At 40.4% G+C, this 20,582-nt stretch overlaps 1 protein-coding gene across 1 annotated transcript in view; it reads right to left on the reverse strand.

Annotated features, from left to right (window-relative positions):
* Positions 1-20,582, reverse strand: part of MAN1A2 (mannosidase, alpha, class 1A, member 2) — a 70,332-nt gene that overhangs the window by 21,448 nt on the left and 28,302 nt on the right. The window contains exon 6 of the mRNA XM_010140092.1: positions 2,836-2,951. Coding sequence (XP_010138394.1) covers positions 2,836-2,951 — 116 coding nt within the window. The remainder of the gene's footprint in view (positions 1-2,835; positions 2,952-20,582) is intronic.

Raw genomic sequence — 20,582 nt, forward strand, 5'->3', positions numbered from 1 at the left:
CCCTTCTTTTAGCTATGTAATGCTGTGCAACAAGAAAGAGCGAAGAGCACATTTGTGAGCCTAACAGAATAGATTACTCGAGGCAAAAGATGAAAAGGAAACTTCCCTATCCTCCGGCTCATGTGAGAAGGAGAAAAGACTCTTTAAATAAGACTAGCTGGGGGGTCCGCATGACAATGTTGAAGGCAAAGTTAAGAGGTCCATCCTCAACAATTATCATAAAAAATTCTCAGCAAGTTTCACAATCCAGCTTTTATCGGAGCTGTGAACCTACACACCAGGACACTGAAATGAAGCATCCCTGACAGTGGAAGACTGCAATAATGTTACACAGCATGGAGAGGTCACAGGTACAGAACTTCTTTGTACTCTCGTGAAGTATGTGGTGACCTGGGTAAGTCTTAAGATGCCATGGACTGGCAATTATGACATCTGAAGAACAGATGCTGTCATCTTTCTTTCTCTTAATATCTCCAAGGAATGGGATTAACACTGCCTGCTGCAAGACTTGATGGTGAGACTAAGGCTGTCTGTCTTCCACTCTTACCCCTATAATAAGCTACGGGAGTAAAGTGTGGCTGAACAAACGAAGAGACCTTCTTTTAGACTGGTGGGTGCTGAGAAAATTTCCAACTCCATGCTATGAGTGGGAAAAATGTATTTTACACCCTTCCCCTTTCTTTCTCTTGCATAAATGACTCAAGGATCTTTTGCTGCAAGTTTTGAAAAACAAAGATTAAGAAGTGTCAGTTATGGAGGAAGGCATCTGTTATGAGCAACAACAAAAGGATGGTAGGGAATGGGCTTTTAAAAATATTTTAAAATTAAAAAAAAAATTTGAATTGTAATTATGTAAAACAAATCCTACTCCCTGACTCTTTGCCCATGTCTTTCAAAGTCAAGTAGGACATGGGAATAAACACAAACCTGACCCAGAAGTATCTTCCACAATGCATAAGTAAGTACAGTTCAAGCAGATTCAATTATACATGGGTGGGTTTAGCTGAGAGAAAGCTGAAGAGGAAACTAGCTGATGCTTGCACTGCAGGTCATATCACACATGAAGTGGGAGCAGCTCAGCTCTTTCTCCTTCCTGTCCACAGTGTGTTCTCATCTGGTCCCAAATTTGCTTTGCTGTGTCTCCATTCAGAGACAGAGATTTGCCCATAAAACATGTTTGCAAGACTGGGCTTACAGTGAATAGGATGAAAGGGAAAGTTTATTTCCTCTAATTTTAAAGTGCTCACAGTTTTGGAATCAGAATAAAATATTTCAACAGTAACCACAATGGATGTTAAACATCAACAGCTAAACATTTTTAAGAGCTCAGTGCTCAGTAAACTGTACTTTAAACTATTAGACATAGTCACCTCATGTTCTGAGCTACTAACATTGACTTTAACAAACCCTGGAAAGCTAAGGAAGTTCAAAAGGACTGGGAAATAGCTGATACTTTAACAATATTTTAAAAGGTTAATAGAACAATAAACATCATAAAATGAATGATGTAGTTTCAAAAATAAACGTTTGACAAGTGCATACTGATATTAGGAATATTAGGAATTTCAGAAATTGGTATTGTACAAAACATTAGTCCTAAACAAATTCAAGGCAGCACATGTGGAATGGATTAAAAGCTGGCTTGCTAGAACAGTTCAAAGTAAAACTAAACATTGTGAAACATCCTCATCTCATGAAGATTCTGCAAAGACACTTCTGTTCAACACTAGGCATCATTTCTACCAATGATCTGCAAGAAACAAATGCTAAAAAAATCTGCGGGTGGCACAAAAATTGATGGAGCTACAGATAGTGATAAAGGAAATGTCAGTCCTGTAAAATCATTCAGGACAGATGACAAAATGGGGTTTGCCTGAACAATTGTGTTTTAATAGAGGTAAGTACAAGGTCACACATTGAGGAATCAGGAACGTAAATCACAGTAGCAGGAAAGCAGTATATCAAGGAGACTATAACCAACTTGAGAGTAAAAACAACTGGAAACTGGATGACAGTGAGAGGCAAAGGTCAAGAGCGCAGACACAGCTCTTGGCTGGATGAAGAGGAGAATACTGAGACGAAATCAAGCAACGACATATTAGAAGAACCATTATGTTCTTCTCTCCATATGAAGACACTGGAAAGTACTCTGGAAAAAAGCTTCAGAAATAACTTCACTTTATCATAGGCATGTTGGCACGTATGGGCACAAGCGAGCCTGATGAAATAAGATACCTGTGTATGGGAAAACTGAAAAAGTAAGATCAGGGCAGCACAAAGCTCAGAGCCATCTCAAAAAGGCCCCCAGCCCTAATCCCACTGAACCATCCTGCCGGACTGCTGGGCTTGGGCATACTTGAACCACAGAGCAACGAGTAGGTATGAAGCACGTTTTACAAGATAAACACGGAACATAGCATCTAAACGTTTTAGAAAATAATTTAAAGAATAAAAAAAGTCAGGACTTCAACTCCTAGAATGATTCTGAACACTGAAGAAAAACGGCTTGGTTGTTCCGTGCACATCTTAGGGTTGTTACATCTCTTTCCGATAAACTATAGCTTGGACTTTTATATTATATCATTTTGGATGAGCGGATTATTTTTAGCACAATAATCTGCATCGCATGTATTCCACAATAATACTTTTCAAACTACTCAGAGTGAAAGCTGGTATTATTCATCACTTGAGTTCTTAAAACTTACATAATCAAAACAAATCCTATGGAGGGTTTTTTTGGGGTTTTGTTTTTTGGGCTTTTTTTGGTTATTTTTTAATTTTTAAAGGTGGTTTTTCAGTTCCACTGTACTGGAAAACTCAATGAATTATAATCACCTCAATTGCATCGTCGTACATTTTTCTTGCCTCCGCGTCCGTCTTGTCTGACATAAGCCAGGCTTTCAATAAATATTCATAAAAACTGTCTCCCAGCCCACCCACGGATGTATGATCTGTAGGAGAGAAAGAGAAAGAAAAAAAAAAAGATCGACATTATTATATAATAGCATCTTAAATTTATTAAAAACATAAACTTACACTTTTAAGATCTGCTGTTGTAGAATTATTGACATTTTAAGCCTGTTAAGCAGGAGAAAACTGTACTGCATCCGCTATCCCCTCCAAACCTACTTCATAGGCACGGAACCTGCTGCGTGTGGGCACTATTCGTCATTCTGCACAGGCCATCCCTCATACCAAAAATGTAACCAAACCTCTGTTTTTACTTCATTCCACAGAACCTAATTGTTTTGCTGCTAGAATTTGAGGGCTTTTAAATTTTTTAATATATATGTGAAAAAGTACATATAAAACCCCACAAAAATCTGTATCCAGATGCAACCAGGTCATGTGGCTGGCTGTGAACTGCCATGAAGCACACAGAATCCGATCTTTCGAGCAGGTTTTTACTTCCAGCAAGGTAGTCACTTAGCACACTAACAAATTTCTCAAAGTAAATGTTCTTATTTAAATTATATTTCAGTCAAAAGGGAGGCAAATTGCCTTTGCAGTGTAGAACACAAGCCCTGATCTGTTCCACTGCGCCTGAGAGCCACGCAGAGCCATGCCATGTGCTACAGGGTAAGGCTGCTTGACTGTTAGAATCCACCACCACAGAAACTGGACCTCCTAACACGTAGATTTTTTTGGTCACCCTTTTTTTTTTTCTTGCAGAGTTTGCCTTTCACAGGTAGAGTCATCGCTATTCTGTGCTGACAGTCCACATGAGAACTACCTAAGCTTCTCTTTGGGCGAATTATACATCCCCACAAAAGCCTACTGATGATGTGACTCAGTCTCAGAGCTCCTCCTGTTCCAACCACAGCGAGCACCCCCTCAGTACACCCTTCATTCAAAAAGGAGTACACTCTATGAGATTTAATAACCGACTCCGAGCAGAACAGCACATAACCTTTTCTCCCCCACCGTTACAGCTCCCAGAACGCTGGCACCGGAACAGTCAGCGTGCTGAAAGCTGGGTGAAGGAAACATTTAACACCAACTTTGTCACAGTGCCAGAAACTCTCTGCCCTAAGCACGGCTGTTGTAGGCATGCAAGTTTCCTTTACTGGGTGAAAAAAGAAAAGGTATGATACTTCCTTTTCCAAAGTACCTCAAGAAAGTGGTAGTATTCACAGTCTTTCTAGGATAAAGGTGTAAAAGAGAGGTTGGAGCTCTCCTGTTCCTTTTTCCTCTGAGCATCATCCTGCTCCAGCATGTCTGGTTGTCTCTGAAGATGTGAGTAGGAGGTTAGAGCTGCTAGATGCTTCTATCCTAACTCTTCTAGCTGCCTCTTGACTCTGCTGCTACTTGCCAATGGATTTCTAAACAAAGAAAGGAGCAACTGGAAAGCTGTAGCTTTCCCGTTTGGTTTCAGGTTACAAATTTGGTGCAAATTACATGTCCTTCTCTAATGTCTCGGTACCTCCAAAACAGCCTTCTCACACTGAGCTACTCAGTGATTTAATCCAAACTTAAAAGTTTTCATAAGCTTTCTAGCTCTGAGCTGTTAGAGGGCATTCAGGTCATGAATCACTTTCTTCCACAAACGCAAGGGCTAGAAATTACTTCTGCACAACTGCGTTCTCAAGTAGGCACAAGAACAAAGGGTCTGTGGTTTTCAGAGAAAAATAAACAAACCATCCCAAAACTTCGAAGTTACAACTCATGTCAATCCTGTTCAGGGACTGTCTTCACAAAAGATACAGTTCAAAACTACTTCTGTTAAGCTGCTGCCTCCTGCCCAGCTCAGCTCTGTCACTGGAGTTAATGCTGCTCCTCTGCCAGATTTCTTTCACAGAAGCACGCAGTCCCCAACCAGGACAAGGTTGCCAAGCCCTCAGCAGGATTCATCTTGCAGCAGCTCCAGCTGGGTTGAGGGCAGGAAAGGAGCAGCAAGATGAGTGGAAAAGTTTTATTTTCTAAACAGAAAAATCTATGTCCCAGGTGAGTTTCCAAAGTCAATTTTCAGAAACATGGCGCATTTCATGTCTACTTCTTCAGGCAATCATTTGAGAGAGAACTGTCTTTCTCTCCTGTCAGCAGCTTTTCTCCTCCTCCACATTGCTTCTCATCTTAGATAAAAGTACAAGGAACACAGGAACCAGTAGCATCAGGACACACAGGACTCAGAGCCATCCCCTAAACAGCCTTTTTTGCACCTTATTCAAGTGTTCAGAGAAGAGAGCTGTGCAAGCCTCTCAGATACGGATCCTCCTCCCACTCAGCGAGCGAGGAGCAGACATGGTAAGGCTAAGGGCTTCTGAGGGCATTGCAGCTCCCAGCAGCAGGGTGTTCTTTATTCCCATTTCACATACATCACTCCAGCTCTCAACTACTAGAAGTTTTCAAGGTCCTCTCTCATTAAATAACGGGATCCTCCGCTCCCCAGCTGATACCTCGCACAGCTGGACCAGAGGTAGACCTATAGATTCTGTTCCTTCTCTTCAGCGGCAGCAAAGGGGTTTTTTTGATAAAACATGATAAAACATCACAGACAGATTATCTTTCACAGAGAAGGGAAGCATTATTTCAAGAGAGCTGAATGCACTGAGATTTCCCTGACCCCTCTCCAACTGCAAAAAATCAGCTGAAAGAGGGTGGAAGTCAAAAAGAGGCCACTGCTGCAGCTGAGCTGAGGTTTAAGCATGGCAAGTTTTCGGACTTCTACAGCTGCATTAACTGCACCCTGGCAAGATCTTCAGGTCTTATGCTAGTGTCAGAAGCAGAATTTGGTGCATTTTGTGTAAGGGCTATAACTAGAAATGACTGAAAATTAAAACGCTTTTTGTGACAGATGGCAAGACTTTGACATCATGCTCTCACCTAGGGCAGAAATTCTAAAGAAATATTTTTCAGGATTGCTTAGCAAATATATAACTGGTGAAACCTACAGATTTGGGTCATCACACATCATCCTCTCTTGTAAGCAAAGCTCCCTGCCCAAACTTATCATTAGAAGGTCCATGGTGGTTATCACTCTCTCTTGCCATTTGACCAACAGCTCAGATGTATTCAGAGATTTAGCTCAGCTCAACTCATAATGTTTTGCTCATAAAAATCTTCTGCACAAAAATATTTTTAAGTTTTTTAATCAGCCCTACCCTTCCATGTTAATCCAGATTACTAAAAAGGAACAACTCATGATTTGAATAACTGAATTTACAACAGTGTCTTGATATTGGTTACTCTTCAGTAAACAGCTGTGAAGGTATTATATTTAAAATGTTTAGGTGTTTTTCCAATTTAAAAATGTATTTAATTTTTCACATATTTGATCTACAGGAATTACCTAATTAGCTCTATGTCAATTAAAGCTTTTTTCTCTGAAAAAGTGTTTCACAGTGAAATCCTGAAGTAAAATTCTTTCCACATTAAGACAAATATAGCAAAAAGAACAGAAGTATGAGGGCATATAAAATATGGCAGAAGCCACATATTCTGTTCAATTACACGCAGACACTTTTAGAACATTCATTCCTTCCAATCAAGACAAATTAAGATACTTTCTTCATTCCCCATTTCTTCAAATGTAGGCCCAGATGACTGGGCAAACATAAAAGGATTCCAGTAAAGGATTCCTTGGGAAGTCTTATTTTAAACTAAAAGACACAGTAGCTGCCATTGCAAAGAATTTCAACTATTGCAACCAAAAGCAATTACAAAAACCCCTGTATTTTTTCTCGTTTGTTTCACGCTTGAAAGCACATTGTGTGCGAACCTGTGCAGTCAGTCTGCTTGTAGGCTTCCTCTTGCTAGAAAGAGCCAAATAAAACCTTAATAGAAAGACAGTAATATTTACAGTTCACAGCAACGTTTTTGCTCAGATACATCAGAAGATTTACAACCTGTTAAATACTGGCATTTTTCCTAATACACAGCATCCAATTGAAAAAAACTCCAATTTCTTAACAATATTTTCATTTATTTAATAATTTTATTTTATTTATTGATAAAAGAAGATTTGTATTTAGTCAAATATTGTGTCTCAGCTAATATTTCAAAAATCACATCCCACCTCTTTTCCACAGACTTAGAGGACCTTCTTTCAAATTCTCCTACCTCAATAACTAATATTTCTGAAGCTAGCTTCACTCCAAATGATTTTATTTGTATCAGCAGTCCATTAGCTCACTGCTGCCACAGTCTCCTCTGACGAGAACCAGGGCAATTACTTCCCAGCAAAGCACAGAACCACACAGCAGGTCAGAGAGGAGCGCACACGCGCTCGAACTGAAACTACAGCGAGTCTCAGCTTGAGCTGAGGGAGGGCTTGCATCCTTGAGTTAGGAGGGAGGGCTCTGGCTCCCTGGTGCTTTGCTCTCTGTCAGTGAAATTGTGTCTTTACAAATCTGGGGAGACAAAATAAACTTGTTTCTCCTCAGCTAGCTCTTCAGGGTGTAGGCAGCAGGGTTCCCCTCCTCAGTTACAGCTGAGGCACTGTGACAGGTCTGGCTGTTCTTCCTCTCCAGGACTAGTTTTTTTGGGGGTGGTAGTAGGTAATAAGGATTCTAGGCATTCACAGAGCTCATTCTCTTGTCTCATAGCCAGATATACTAAATGGCTGTAAATAACTTCCTCGACAGCAAGGCCTGTCTAAATGAACTGCAGTGGTTCCCAAGAACAGGGTTATGGCAGCAGACAGCAAGTTACACACATGTGCCCTTTCCTTTTGTTTACAGGGCAAGTTTGGTTCAGTGAGCAATAAAACATTTTCCACAACTGAAAACCCCCTAAAAGATAACATTAGTAACAAAACCTGCTCTAATGAAGGTCTACCTGCTCTCTAGAGCAAACTTAAGATGTGTAAATTATTTTTAAGCAGATGGCTTTAAGTAGTTAACAGCAGCTTAATGAGGCAAATTAAAAACAGTTCATGATTTGCTAAACCCTCTCTGCTTTGCGCCTTAATTGTTCAATTGTCATTTCTTGGCAAGGAGCAGGAATAAAGAAAGAAGTCAGGCATTGTTCTAAAAGCAGCACATCATGACAGAACTGGTGCTGCAGCCACAACACCTGAGGGTGAGACTTCATGTTACCAACGAGCAGGTGGGGAGTGAGGCACTGCCCCTTCCTGACCTCAGGACACGTCCGTCCGTCGCTCCCTTGCATCCATAAACCTCACGCATCATTTAGTGCACACAGAATTAAATAGACGGAAAAAAAAAAGCTGAGCAGAAGTATGTTTGGCGTGCCATGCTGGAGAGCAGTAGTGTGTGCAATAACATTCTAGCAGTACATAAGCACAAGCAGGCAGAGATGAGGATTAACTATGCCAGTAGTATTTTTAATTCACGAATTTGCACTACAACACCAATACAGTATTTTTAAGGACAGATGGCTAGAAAAACAACCAAGAAAAGAATTAGAAATTTAGCAATATGTAAAAGAAACTCAGGTGTTAGAGCTAGAATTGTTAGTTATTACTCTAAAGTAAAGAAAATAATACCTACCTACAGTATTATACCCAATAGGCTGGAAACACAAAGATAAGCAAACCACCGATGCATTTCAACCAGAAGAGTAGTAGTGTGGGCTACTGGGCAACAAAAGAGCACAGCAGTAGAAAGGGAGGTTGATTTTCCTTAAGGATCACCAACACCGTATCTTTGACAAAGCACTATTGTAATGTGTCATGGAAGGAGTTCAAGAGGGGAAAAGTTAAGTGACCAGGAGGGAGTAGTGAAGTGATTAAGCTAATATTATCCTTCGTTAAGAAACCCACACAACCCATCAACCATTAGTTTTTCTGGGTACCCACTGGCCTTACACTGCGGGAACCCTCTTTCTCTGTGTAGGAAACTTTTAAAGAATTGCTTTTCTGTTTGTCTTCAAGAGTGGCTCTGATTAAATTTCAGTTCAATCTTTACTTCACGTAGTTGGGCTTAGTGCCCTCAGCTGCTCTAAATAGGTGCAAGCTCCCCTTCTAATCCTTTAATCCAGAAAGCTGAGGCCCTGGAAATGGCAGCTGCCGCAAATCACAGTGGAAATTCAACCTAAGGATGCCATAAGCCATAGTGGGTGGCTTAGAAGTGAGAACATTTGTAAATTAACTGCAGCAGAGGCAGCCCTGATAAAAGGAGCAATTTTTAGTCAGTTATGAATAATTTATCACTAAGGAACATGTTACCAGCATGAGAATTTTTCTGAAAACATGCAGGTTGTCACATAACAGAACTACATTAAAAGAACAGTTAAGGTTGCACAGACAAGCATTTCTAAGTTAGGAGATCGCTGAACAGACATTGCTTCCCTTTCTATTGTCTGGTGCCACAGCAGATTCAAGCATCAAGAAATCCTAGCTCGGCTTCTCCCAATCTGGGCATGTGTGACCATGTCTGCCCAGCACGCACAGCTCTAGAGAACATGGCAGCTGAACTCTAAATACTCCATATGGAAAAAGTAGATGTGACTATTTTTCAAAGGCTTGGAAAAATACGGATGGTTTTCTCTTCAAGCAGTCCTGCAACAAGTAATTCCCACAGTATTTAATACTCAAAGCATTGGTGCTTCAGTTGCTTAGCTGTATGCTTACAAAATATAAACTTTAATCTGGATAGAATCACATTCCACCTCTGGCTTCATTTAGAAATGGCTGAAGCATTTTTGTCAAAGCTGCTTAAAAAACCCCACAAACCAGCTTGAGGCAGACAGAGCATTCCAGTTGGAAGAGTTAAAGTTTGGCAGCTACGAGAAACTGAAAACACAATCACTTAATGGGAAATGTTAAGCAATCCTAATTTTAAGTGCTACCAGTTTCTCGTATAATAAAATTAAGGAAAATGCCTTCCTAGAACTGTAGTGATCAAACTAAATACTAAAATTCTCCAACTTGCACAATGAAAGTGTGCAAAGACAAGAGAAGTAACTCAAAACAGAGCAGCAACTACAACTAGTTCATCTAATTCATATATTTAGGAACCAAAATACGCCTTCCAAGCGAATGTAGTTTTTGAGTCTGAAACGTCAAAGGAGTATCCTAATCTGGTATCTTACCACAAGCTCTCCTTTCACAGTCAGGAATTCACAGCTGGAACAAATATTTTCCTGTTTGTATTCAAACCTCCCTGAAACATCAAAACATTCCAGCTATTATTTATAATTGTGGGAAGACTTAGGTCATCTCTCAGAAGGCATGTTCACAAATGAAGGACCAATCAACGAAATACATCAAGACCACATGAGAAAATTAAACTCATTAAACCCTTACATTGGTGCTTTTACCTTAAAGTAAGGTGGCTTTTATCACCCAAAGTTATCTTTTCCAGATTATTACACTCACCAACAGAGCCACCAAATGAAGCACACCTGCCCCTCTGCCAAAGTTGGAGTCACCATAAATCCCACCTGTGCTGGCAGCTTTAAGTAAGCTGCTGGAATTTGCAGTGGACTACAAGGAAGTCACAAACATGTTTACCTCTGATGACTAGTATTTACTTGACAAGCTGACTCTAAAACCAGCTAAGGGATGGTAACATCATCTGCTACACACAATACTCCTGTATGTATGTGCTCACAGCTCAGAGAGTCCCTTTTGAGTAAGAGTTTCTACACAGGGAAATTGTCAAGCTCTTAAGATCATTACAACCTGTTGTTTATTCACTTTGGGTCATCTACCGCCACCGCCTGCGGCTCCTCGAACGCTTCCATCAGCACTGCCTCCGGACAATCCTAAACATCCACTGGACTGACCACCTGACTAACGTTGCTGTCCTTGAACAGGCAGAGGTCACCAGCATTGAGGCCATGCTGCTGAAAACGCAGCTGCGCTGGGCAGGGCACGTCTCCAGGATGGCGGATCACCGCCTCCCTGAGATTGTGCTCTACAGTGAACTCGCCACCGGCTGCCGCAAGAGAAGAGCCACAAAGAGGAGATATAAGGACCCCCAAAAACAACACCTCAGCCTTGGCCATATTGACCACCATCAGTGGTCCACCCTGGCCTCCAATCGGGAGATCCGGAGACACACCATACATAACGCTGCTGCCTCCTTTGAGAGCACACGTAGAATCAGTCTCGAGGAGAAGAGACAGTGCAGAAAGAACCGTGCCTTGACTGTACCACCCAAGGAGACCTTCCGCTGTGCTCTTTGCAACCAGACTTGCCTATCCTGCACTGGCCTTTTCAGCCATCAGCGCGCTTGCAGTAAGCGTGGGGAAAGCCCTTCCCAAACCTTCGTCCGCGAAGCCAAGCCATGATGATGATTAGTCATCCTATAAGATCTCAACTCTCCTCTTACAGATTAAAACCTACAGATTAAAACCTGGAGAAAGAAAACCTGCATTAAATTAAATCCAGCCCAACATCCATCTATGCAAAATTAGCTGGCAAAACCACTGCCAACAACTTCGCCCTCTCCCTCCAAGTTTTATCAAGACCATAACAGTTTACATACTTATATATATACGTGTGTGTATATAACACACAATAATGCTGACACTCAAAAGAGATTCCAAGAAGTAACAAAAGACACTCCCTGTTTTTTATGTACTTATGGATAAGACCACATGCAATATATACCCAGGCTGCTCTCCATGTTTCTTTTCTCCTTGAGTTGTGTCTAAGTAGCTCTTATTTTTCTTCTTCTGACAGATGTTTGAAATTGCACACACAGCGAGCTGAAGTTTTGGTCACACTATAGGTGCTACGAAATTGTGCTGATTCCAAGAATTAGTCAATCCATGCTCAATGGCTTGAATCTGAGCTACCACATGCTGCATTTGGGCTGCATTCAACACCATCCCTCTCATTTTTAACCATATAGGTCAAAAAGTGCTACAGCACGATCTGCAATCGAAGATCAGCTATGTTTCACATAGATCTCCAAGACAAGATGGTATTGTCACCTTGCTGCTACAGGGCAGTGCAGCACCCAGTGGAACTTCACAATTGAAAGAACCCATCAGGAAGATACATTCAAACATCCCCTGAATAAAAATACAAGCCCTCTCAGAAGGTAAATCTCCACACATAACTCAGAATATGAAGTCCCACATACCGAAGACAGAATGAAAAGAAGCGGACTGCTGTGTGTCATCCAAATCTGTTAGTGGTCTAGAAAACAACATCAATATAAACAGCCAGGTGCACAGCCTCCAACAAGTGATGCTAACAGAAGGAATAAAATAAAAACAAGTACCTGTAATAAGGCCATAACAAGTTTGTAATTGGACTTTGACAGGCTTCCCTTTGAAAAGAAATGAAGCAGCCAAGAATAGTTCAAAAATACAGTTTAGGTATATAGAGATACTAGTACAAAAACCAATTTTTAAAGAATTAACGAGATTCCACAGGAGCTCAGACTTTAAAACCTTAGAGAGCACGAGTCAAAAGATACCCTTTTACTCCCCTATCATTTTAAGTTAGCTGTCTTCAAAGTCAACAACTTAAACTCAAGAGTATCAGTACCAAGACATGTGGACTCTTAGAACAGACTAATTTACTGATTTCACAGTGAAGAAAATGATTGTTAAACCTGTTGTAGGACAGATTTCAAATTCTAGATATTGATGCACTTCCCACCAAGATCACGCTCTGAAAGTACAGTTTGGTGGTACAGCAAAATAAAATATTCATCTCTTTCCACGGCAATGTACGCAAGCACTTTCAAAACCCAGTTACACCATATCCAAATCCTTTCTTCAGGAATTATTTATAGCCACTCCTTTTCAAATGCATAATTCATATACATGTTTAACCTTCCAATAACACCAGAATCTTTAACACACTAAACAAAGCTTTTATTTGTTTAGCTTTGTCAGCATCTTGCTCAACAGACCAGCAAAATGCCTCAACCTTGTAGACTTACAAAAGCATATTCCCTGTAACACATGGCTCTGCTTTATTTCATTAAAACAAAGTTTTAACAGGTTAACTTGCTATGGGCTTCTAATGAATAAACAAATTTGACTGCAGCCGTTTCTGGGAACACAGTTAATTACATTTGTACATGGTTGTAAAGCAAAAGGGTACGGGGAATTCCCCAGCAGAGATTACAGAGATTATTTTCTATTCAAAACACATGCACGTTCTCAAATTCAGAACAAGACAGAACATTTTGGAGAGAAAAATTAAGGACATCCACCGAGACAGCACAAAGAATTAAACAGCAGAGAACCACCCCCTCCTCGTCAACTGCAACCGGTACATGCATGCCTACTGCTGGAAGTCTAGATATCGTGTTGTATTTTTATTTGTTCACAACATACTCAATTGAAAGCAGATCTGAAACTAAAAAAATGCACCACAAAAATGCTTGCATCAATCTTCAAACTAACCATCACACGGATCACGTATCTCCAGCTCTGTAACTGACATTCCAACCCCAAATCAAAAAAGAAATGTACTTGCTAAATCAATGTGCAAAGATGAAGTCACTGTGAGAACTACTTCCACAACTACTTCTACAATAGATGAAGTTAGTTATTGTAATCCTGCACCATTTCTGCACATTTAAGAGAGAGAAAATCTTTTCCTTATGCCAAAGACGAAAAAACCACCCAAGAATTAAAGCCTTAGAAACTGTTATCCACAAGTCCAAATTGAAGGTAATTATCTGAAGAGTTTTGTAAAGTACTGTTTGGCAAATACGGGCCTTACTTGACACAATTCCTTTCATTTCCTTTCAGGTTATGGATGTTTTGCCAGCACTTGACTTACATTTCACAATTTCATTTTTCGTGACTCTTGGTGTCGCTGGTTTCTTAGTGTTGTCTAGAGTATGTAGTACATAGAGTACTAAATAGAACACAGAGTATGTTACAAGACATCTAGTAAATAAACAAACAATGTAAGGGCAGAGGAGGAGAAAACGCAAAGTGCTTTCCTATTTAAAGGAGAACACTAGCAGCTTCAGCTGGCAAATACAAGAATTTTCCAACAGTACATCTTTCTCACTGCCCATAACTAGACTATCAACCTGTTAATTTATGCTACAATTATATTTTTACCTGAAATATTTATCTGCAATATTTCTTTAATCTTTTCAAAGATCACTTCATTCTTCAGTATTATTCACTTCACCTTGCAATCTGCAAGGGTTTTCATCTCCCAGAAGCAGATGTAAAGACTGAAAGGGTTTCTTGCTTAATCTTAACAATGAAAGTTCCAATAAGAGAAATCTGAATAGTGATTTATTTATCAATCTTCCTAGCACCTTTGAAAGTTTGCATTAAAGCGTGCCACTCTTCCTATATAGCTTGCACTGCCAGCACAGTGTCCTTCAGCTGACATGCTGATTATTCGCAGTATCAGCATTCTCATATGTGAAGATATGCAGAATGTGAGAGCACCTTCTTCATCAAGTTATCCAGGTAAGGAGCATTCAGTATAAAAGGAATAACAAATGACAAGGAAATTGGTAAACACACAGACGTTAACAAGCAGGTGGTAAGAGATAACGCCACAGACCAGAACTCTTCAGCTACTGATTGATGGGCCATTAAAGGAACTACTCAAGCACCTTGGAGAGACAACCTGAACTTTGTTACTGACCAGAAGGGGGAAACATGATTATCATAAGCGTTATGAGAGATACTTGAGGGTACGTGCGGGACTATGCAAAATGTATTTATGGGACAGCAGAAAGGACCTGTGTCATTAGATGAAACTTACTATGGGCTATTTGGAGAGAAAGGGAAGGAGCAGGGTGGATTGGGGAGGAATGATCAAGGGAAAAAGGGAGAAGGGGTAGCTTAAAAGGCCTGTGGGCATGTCTGTCTGAGCCCTGCACGCTACCAGGACACTCTGCCTTTCCTTCTTAGTGAATCCGTTATTTTTTTGCATGTAATCTCACTCATTATCCTATGTGTGAGTGCTGCAAGGTATTAACATCAGCAGCTGGAGAAGAGGGTATGGGTTGCAGAGCCCACAGGTCTAGGTGCCAGCAACTGGAGAAAGGGGCTGCAGGTCACAGGGGCTCGAAGGTCTGAATGGTAGTGGCTGGATGAAAGACAGTGGGCATCAGGTCCCGAGGTTTTTGTGCCTGCAACTGGAAACACCCATGTGCGTTTGTTTTTCCCAGTGAATTAATCCTGAGCGCATGCGTATGTGGAATTCATTAGCAAGCTTCAGGCTAGATGAGCTGGTGAGTAGGAGACCCGCGTCTGAAAACACCCAGGCTCTGAGCAGATGGCTGCTTAAGGAGTCTAGGGTTCAAGCATGGGTATTAGGTAGACTGAGAGCCTTTGCTAGTATTTGAAGGATGCATGAGTGTGAGGGTGTGAAGGGTGAACGAGTGCGTGCATCTATTTGACGGTGAACACCACCTGGCTACCTGTACGTATGTTTTATTACGGATTGTGGCAGCACTACCTGCGGGTGCTACAAAGGCGGTACTGCCAGTGACAGTGTGTGTGGGCAGCTGCATTAGTCTTGTCTTAACGTACACGTGCACGTCTCTAGGGTACACCCTCAGTCTTGCTACTAGCCAAACCTTCAAATGCGAACAGCAGCAGCCACATCCATCAAACTGGGATGGAGAGATCTGTACCTGGCTGGGCTTCGATAGCTGGGAAAGAGGAATTCCCGGGTCTTGGAGCCTGCTGGCTAGAGTGGCTTTCTCAACATCTTCAGCAAAATGCATTACAAACATTTAGGTCAAATTTGTTTTTGGTTTTCCTTTACTGATAAATACAGACAGATGGTGCCTCGCATTTGATACAATGTCGTATCACAAATGAAAATAACTGTGGTGTATTACTCATGGTTTGTCTATTACCTGCAAGAGTTTAAATGAAGCACCTCAGTTAATTACCAAGCTCAGCCCAAGAGCATTAACCTAAAACTTAGCTGTACAGGCAGGCATAAAAATTTAGGAATATTCACCCAGTATTTGCACTGATACAACGAAAGTAATTTAAAATTATTTTTATTGCTTTTCCTACATGCAAAAATTGCACCATTTTAATGGAAATGTAAATCTAATCCAAATAAATTAAATCCACAGAAGCCTTCTCTAAATAGTATTTTAAAATTGATTTGGTTTAATTTAAGCATTTATTGTTGAAAATGAAAGACCATTTGAAGAAATGGAAATACACACATCCACAAAAGCATTTGCTTTTATTTAAAGGCTAGTCCACAGCACCAACAACTGGGAAACAGAGGATATAAACTTCTCCCGATCAGTCACCTTGGTTGCGCTTCTACTTTCTCTGTAGTAACGGAAGCAGGGATCTGCATGAAAGTGAGAACATCACCAAAAGGTGCTGAGGTGCTGTGTGTAACAAGGCAGGCTAAACACCTGTGTATTCTCTTGCTTGTCTTTTGTGGATAGTCATCACTTTGTACATGAAAGACAGCAATTAAATTTAGTGTATTAAATACAAATACGTTGACTGATGTCACGTTGCTGGAGAGTCTTTGGAAATATGGTGACGGATACCCCTCATTGGGCTTTTAACTTAGTCCACTTGCAAATCTGTCTGAAGGGGCTTGGTTTTGGTAAGGAGACGGGAACAAAGCACTGCAGAGTGGACCGCAGTCTAAATGTTCATCACGCTAGCATCCAGCGATGGTCATTTCAGTGTCTGCTGTTACGCTCAGCTCACGCACGGTAAATTCACACACTAGCTTACTTTACAGTAACTTGTTCATGTGCTCACATATCACTTAGGTGCGATACACGCAGAAGGCTAACATAGAACAGATACCTCTGCTTATTTTCTTGCACATGGAAAGCCACATATATAGTCTAAACCCAAATTTTACTTGAATTGACACAGCTTTCTCATGTAACCAACACAAGCAACTCCACAGCTAGCCCGAGTGCAGGAAGAGAGATGTGAAGCCAGAGCGATCTGAGTTTCCCTTCAGTAACATTACTTGCAAGAGATGTTGGAAACCGACGAAATGCAGTAATTTGTTCTCAGTATTGAAAAGCAGAAAGGAAGAATACACAATTTGCAGAAACATGCAATCGTGAGTGGCATGTCCTGACTTGGCAATAACGTGCAGACTGGCATTCTCTTTGTTATTGCTGTTCTAGTTGGTATTCTCGCCTAACCTGTTTGCAAATGCGAATTAGAATTAAATTTTCTCAACATATTTTAATTAAAAAAATTCTTCAGTACAGATTAATTTCCATAATTCTGAAATCTCTTGCTTTTAGTTCAAATTCTAGTCATTATATCTGGCTTCGCTAGAAAGCACTGTCACTATTTTGAAAAGAATCTAAATTCAAAGTTCTGATACTTAGATCAAACCAACCTCGCACCAAAGCTAACAAAGTGAACTGCAGGTTAATGCAAGAGGTTAGAATATGCTTCTTACCAGGTACTTTCCCTTCAGTCTTGCAGAAACTGAAACCCCAAGGTCAAAGTATAGCAAATCACTTGTTCACACTGGACCTTCACCTTAGGCAGTAAGTAAAAATTGAATCTGTCAACATTCCTGTGGGTATTATAGCTCTGCCTTCTCGCAAAAGCCCCAGTGAGCTGACAAATCCTGAGCTGAACCTATTAAAAAGCTGTCTGTCATGCCACTCACGCTGTAACAATACCTGCACATTACAAGCTTAAACGCAAACATTTAGCCTACACATGGCATCATTTTCCGCCTCCTGAGTATAACAAACTCCCTTTATGCTACACAGCAGTCATGCATTACCAAGTATTTCCTCTGGAAAGTGTGGAGATTTAGAAGTGACCAGTAAGCTATTCACCATGCAGTTTTCAGGACTGAGTTTTATGGCATTCAAATGGAAAGAAACGATGGGATGGAGCAGCCCTGCCTGCTGTGGCTCCCAGTCCTGGCTGCTACTGTTTCATGAGGCAGGCAGGAAAAGAAAGAAGGTCATCTGCCACTAGAGTGTTTCTTCAAGTGCTACATAAAATGCATTGAATGCACATGGAAATTTACACGCATAAAAATGTAAACATTACAAAGACGTGACTATAGATTAATATTACACTATGAGACTCTACTCATCTCTCCAAGAACGTGGAAGCAGTGGTCATATCCTTCCTGACAAAACCACAAATTGACGGGCAAGTTACTTTACCGATTACCTTTTAGATGTTTGTAACAGGAACACTGACGGGTTTGAATGGAAACACCTGTCTTTGTGAGCACCAGCGGAAGCAGCAGAACAATGAGAGAAAAGGACAGTCTGTATGTCACAAGGCACCGTCCCCAGAACATCATTCTCCAGCAGTGAAACTGCTGTTTATATTGAGATCAAAAGACTTGCACTCTGATGAATCAAACCCCAGCTGAAATGACACAGACCCACATCCTAACATACTGCAACCTTGTTGCCATCCTTATGATATTATATACAACATTCCCCTTCCCCTAGCCCAAGAAGGAAACACACCACATACGCGCATTTTAAGCATACCTTTAAATGAGGAACAGACAAGACACAAAAATGTGGTCTAAGATCTATGGAGGCTAAAACCAGAAATAGTCTGAGGCACAGAAAAAACCCTAAAGGCGTGGAAGATATGTCCAAAAACTAGCTTATCATCATCACTCATGAACCCTAAATAGGGGAAGAGGACTGGAGAGCAGTGTCCCTTTTTCTCTGAGTCCAGACAACTTGCACATATCTTGGTACCTGTGAGTATGAGTGCATCAAACTTATGAGAAAATGAGAGTAGGTGAAAATCATTTGGCTTAATCACTGTAAATAAATATCACCTTTCCCTTCTGTAAGACCTAACACTGAATTTTGTTACTCTAATTTCCTAACACCAGCAGCCGAAATATAAGCCTCGTGTTTGTCAATGATATTCAGTTCATATAAAGCTCTGATGGATAACAACATTTCGATTCTGCAGAATCTGACACTCAGGAAAAAAGGCAGTACGTTGTGAGGTCTTACATGTGCTAAGAGGTTACTTACGTGGCAGCATGAATTACAGCACACATCTCTGGAGCAATGATGGAAAAGGAAGGAAAGACTTCTAAACAGGGTACTTCAAAGGCACGTTAGTTGCTCACACTGAAATTTAATACTTGGGATTGCAAGTCAATGAAGCAGATACAATCCTTGTGGTTTTTTTTTTTTTTAATTAAAAACGCAAAATGAGCATGTGCCTAGGCTCCTTGTGCAAATACCTCTGAGAAGGTATCAAAATGCTGTATCAAGGTAGACGGTATCAAGAATTTTCCACAAAATTCTTATCTCAAATAGAGATACACCCTTACAGAGCTTACAGTCCTGTGGGGCCACACCAAAACCACAGAAAACGTTTAAGGCTTCTCTTTCCTTCCCCTAATCTGTCTTGCAATAAGTATGGTCTTTAAATATTAAAGTTTACCTATCAGCTTGTCAAAACAAAATTAAACAGAAAAACAATGCAGAAGTATATGTTTTTTCTTCTATTTACACCTTTTAAAATTCTCAAAGTTCAAATTCGTTTAAAAAATAAATTCTAAAAAATAAAAAAGTTAAAGACAAAACTTAACTACTGAGAAAACCTGTCCATTATATATTTTTGTATGTTTTGTTTAATACTTTCTGGATAATCAACTGGTAGTAGTAACATTAACTGGTCTGACTGCTATGTGCACATCACTGATCTTTCTATTACTCTGAATGAAGGCACCCACCACTAGAGTGACTAGTATAGAAATACAAAACAAACCCACCACTAGAGTGATACTGTATTGCAGCTGAATCTCATATTTCTTCCAATGGTGAATTTATATGGATTTGTTTTATCTATTTCACACCCTTCAAGACTTGGTTGGAACACTGTACAGATTAATAGAAAACTTAACTAGAATTGAGCCAAAAAAGTCTGAGGAGGGGGAAGAAAAACATTAAAATGAAGAAAAAAAAAGAAAGCTCAAGAAAAAGCAGAGTCAAGAGTTACATGCATCGAGGTAAATAAAGAGTTCTGAAATAATTCTCAGGAACTATCTGGAGAAAGCACTTTGTACTTTCCTGTACTTTGTACAAGATAAGATGCATCATCTAAAGGTCACAGCAAAGACCAAAAGGGCAGCCTTGCCAGGAGCTGAAAGAAGAAAAGTTACGCTTTGGTATTCTTTCTATTGTCTCAGTCTTTCCAGTGCTGGAGTATATAACAAGCCAAACACAATGCTCTTTGAAATTACCTTCTGAGGAGGACATAAAAGCCTTGCCTGCCCTTAATACCAACAACGGGACTCAATTCAGTAACAGCATCGTGGACTCTGACACGAGTCCTTTTGTGACCTGAGATGTACTGCGTGAAGGCATCACCCTTACTTAACTGGCTTCTGTCATGTCGGATACAACTGCTGCGAGAGAATCAGAAGAAAAATTCCTGTCTAAGCTAAGGCGTTCCTGCTCATACGTCCAGTGTTTCAGTGCACGTGTACCTTTTTTTTAAGTTCTTAAATTTCTTCAAATAGAATCACTGAAGAATGATCTATTGGGGATACAACAAAGACAGGTTCTCATCGTTCCATCCTGGTTTGTGGAAGGAAAAACATAATTCTGAATTCGTGCTATCTTGGCCCCACAAAACTTTTCAAGATAGGTTTACAAATGCTTGCTGCATTGGAGAAATCTTAGAAACACTGCTAGAACATTTGTATCTGCATTTGGAAGCTTATTTGCTAAATCCCCACCCCCCCCAAAACCTAAAAC

This window comes from Buceros rhinoceros, unplaced genomic scaffold (assembly GCF_000710305.1).
Source record: "Buceros rhinoceros silvestris isolate BGI_N320 unplaced genomic scaffold, ASM71030v1 scaffold3937, whole genome shotgun sequence".
NCBI classification, from domain to species: domain Eukaryota; kingdom Metazoa; phylum Chordata; class Aves; order Bucerotiformes; family Bucerotidae; genus Buceros; species Buceros rhinoceros.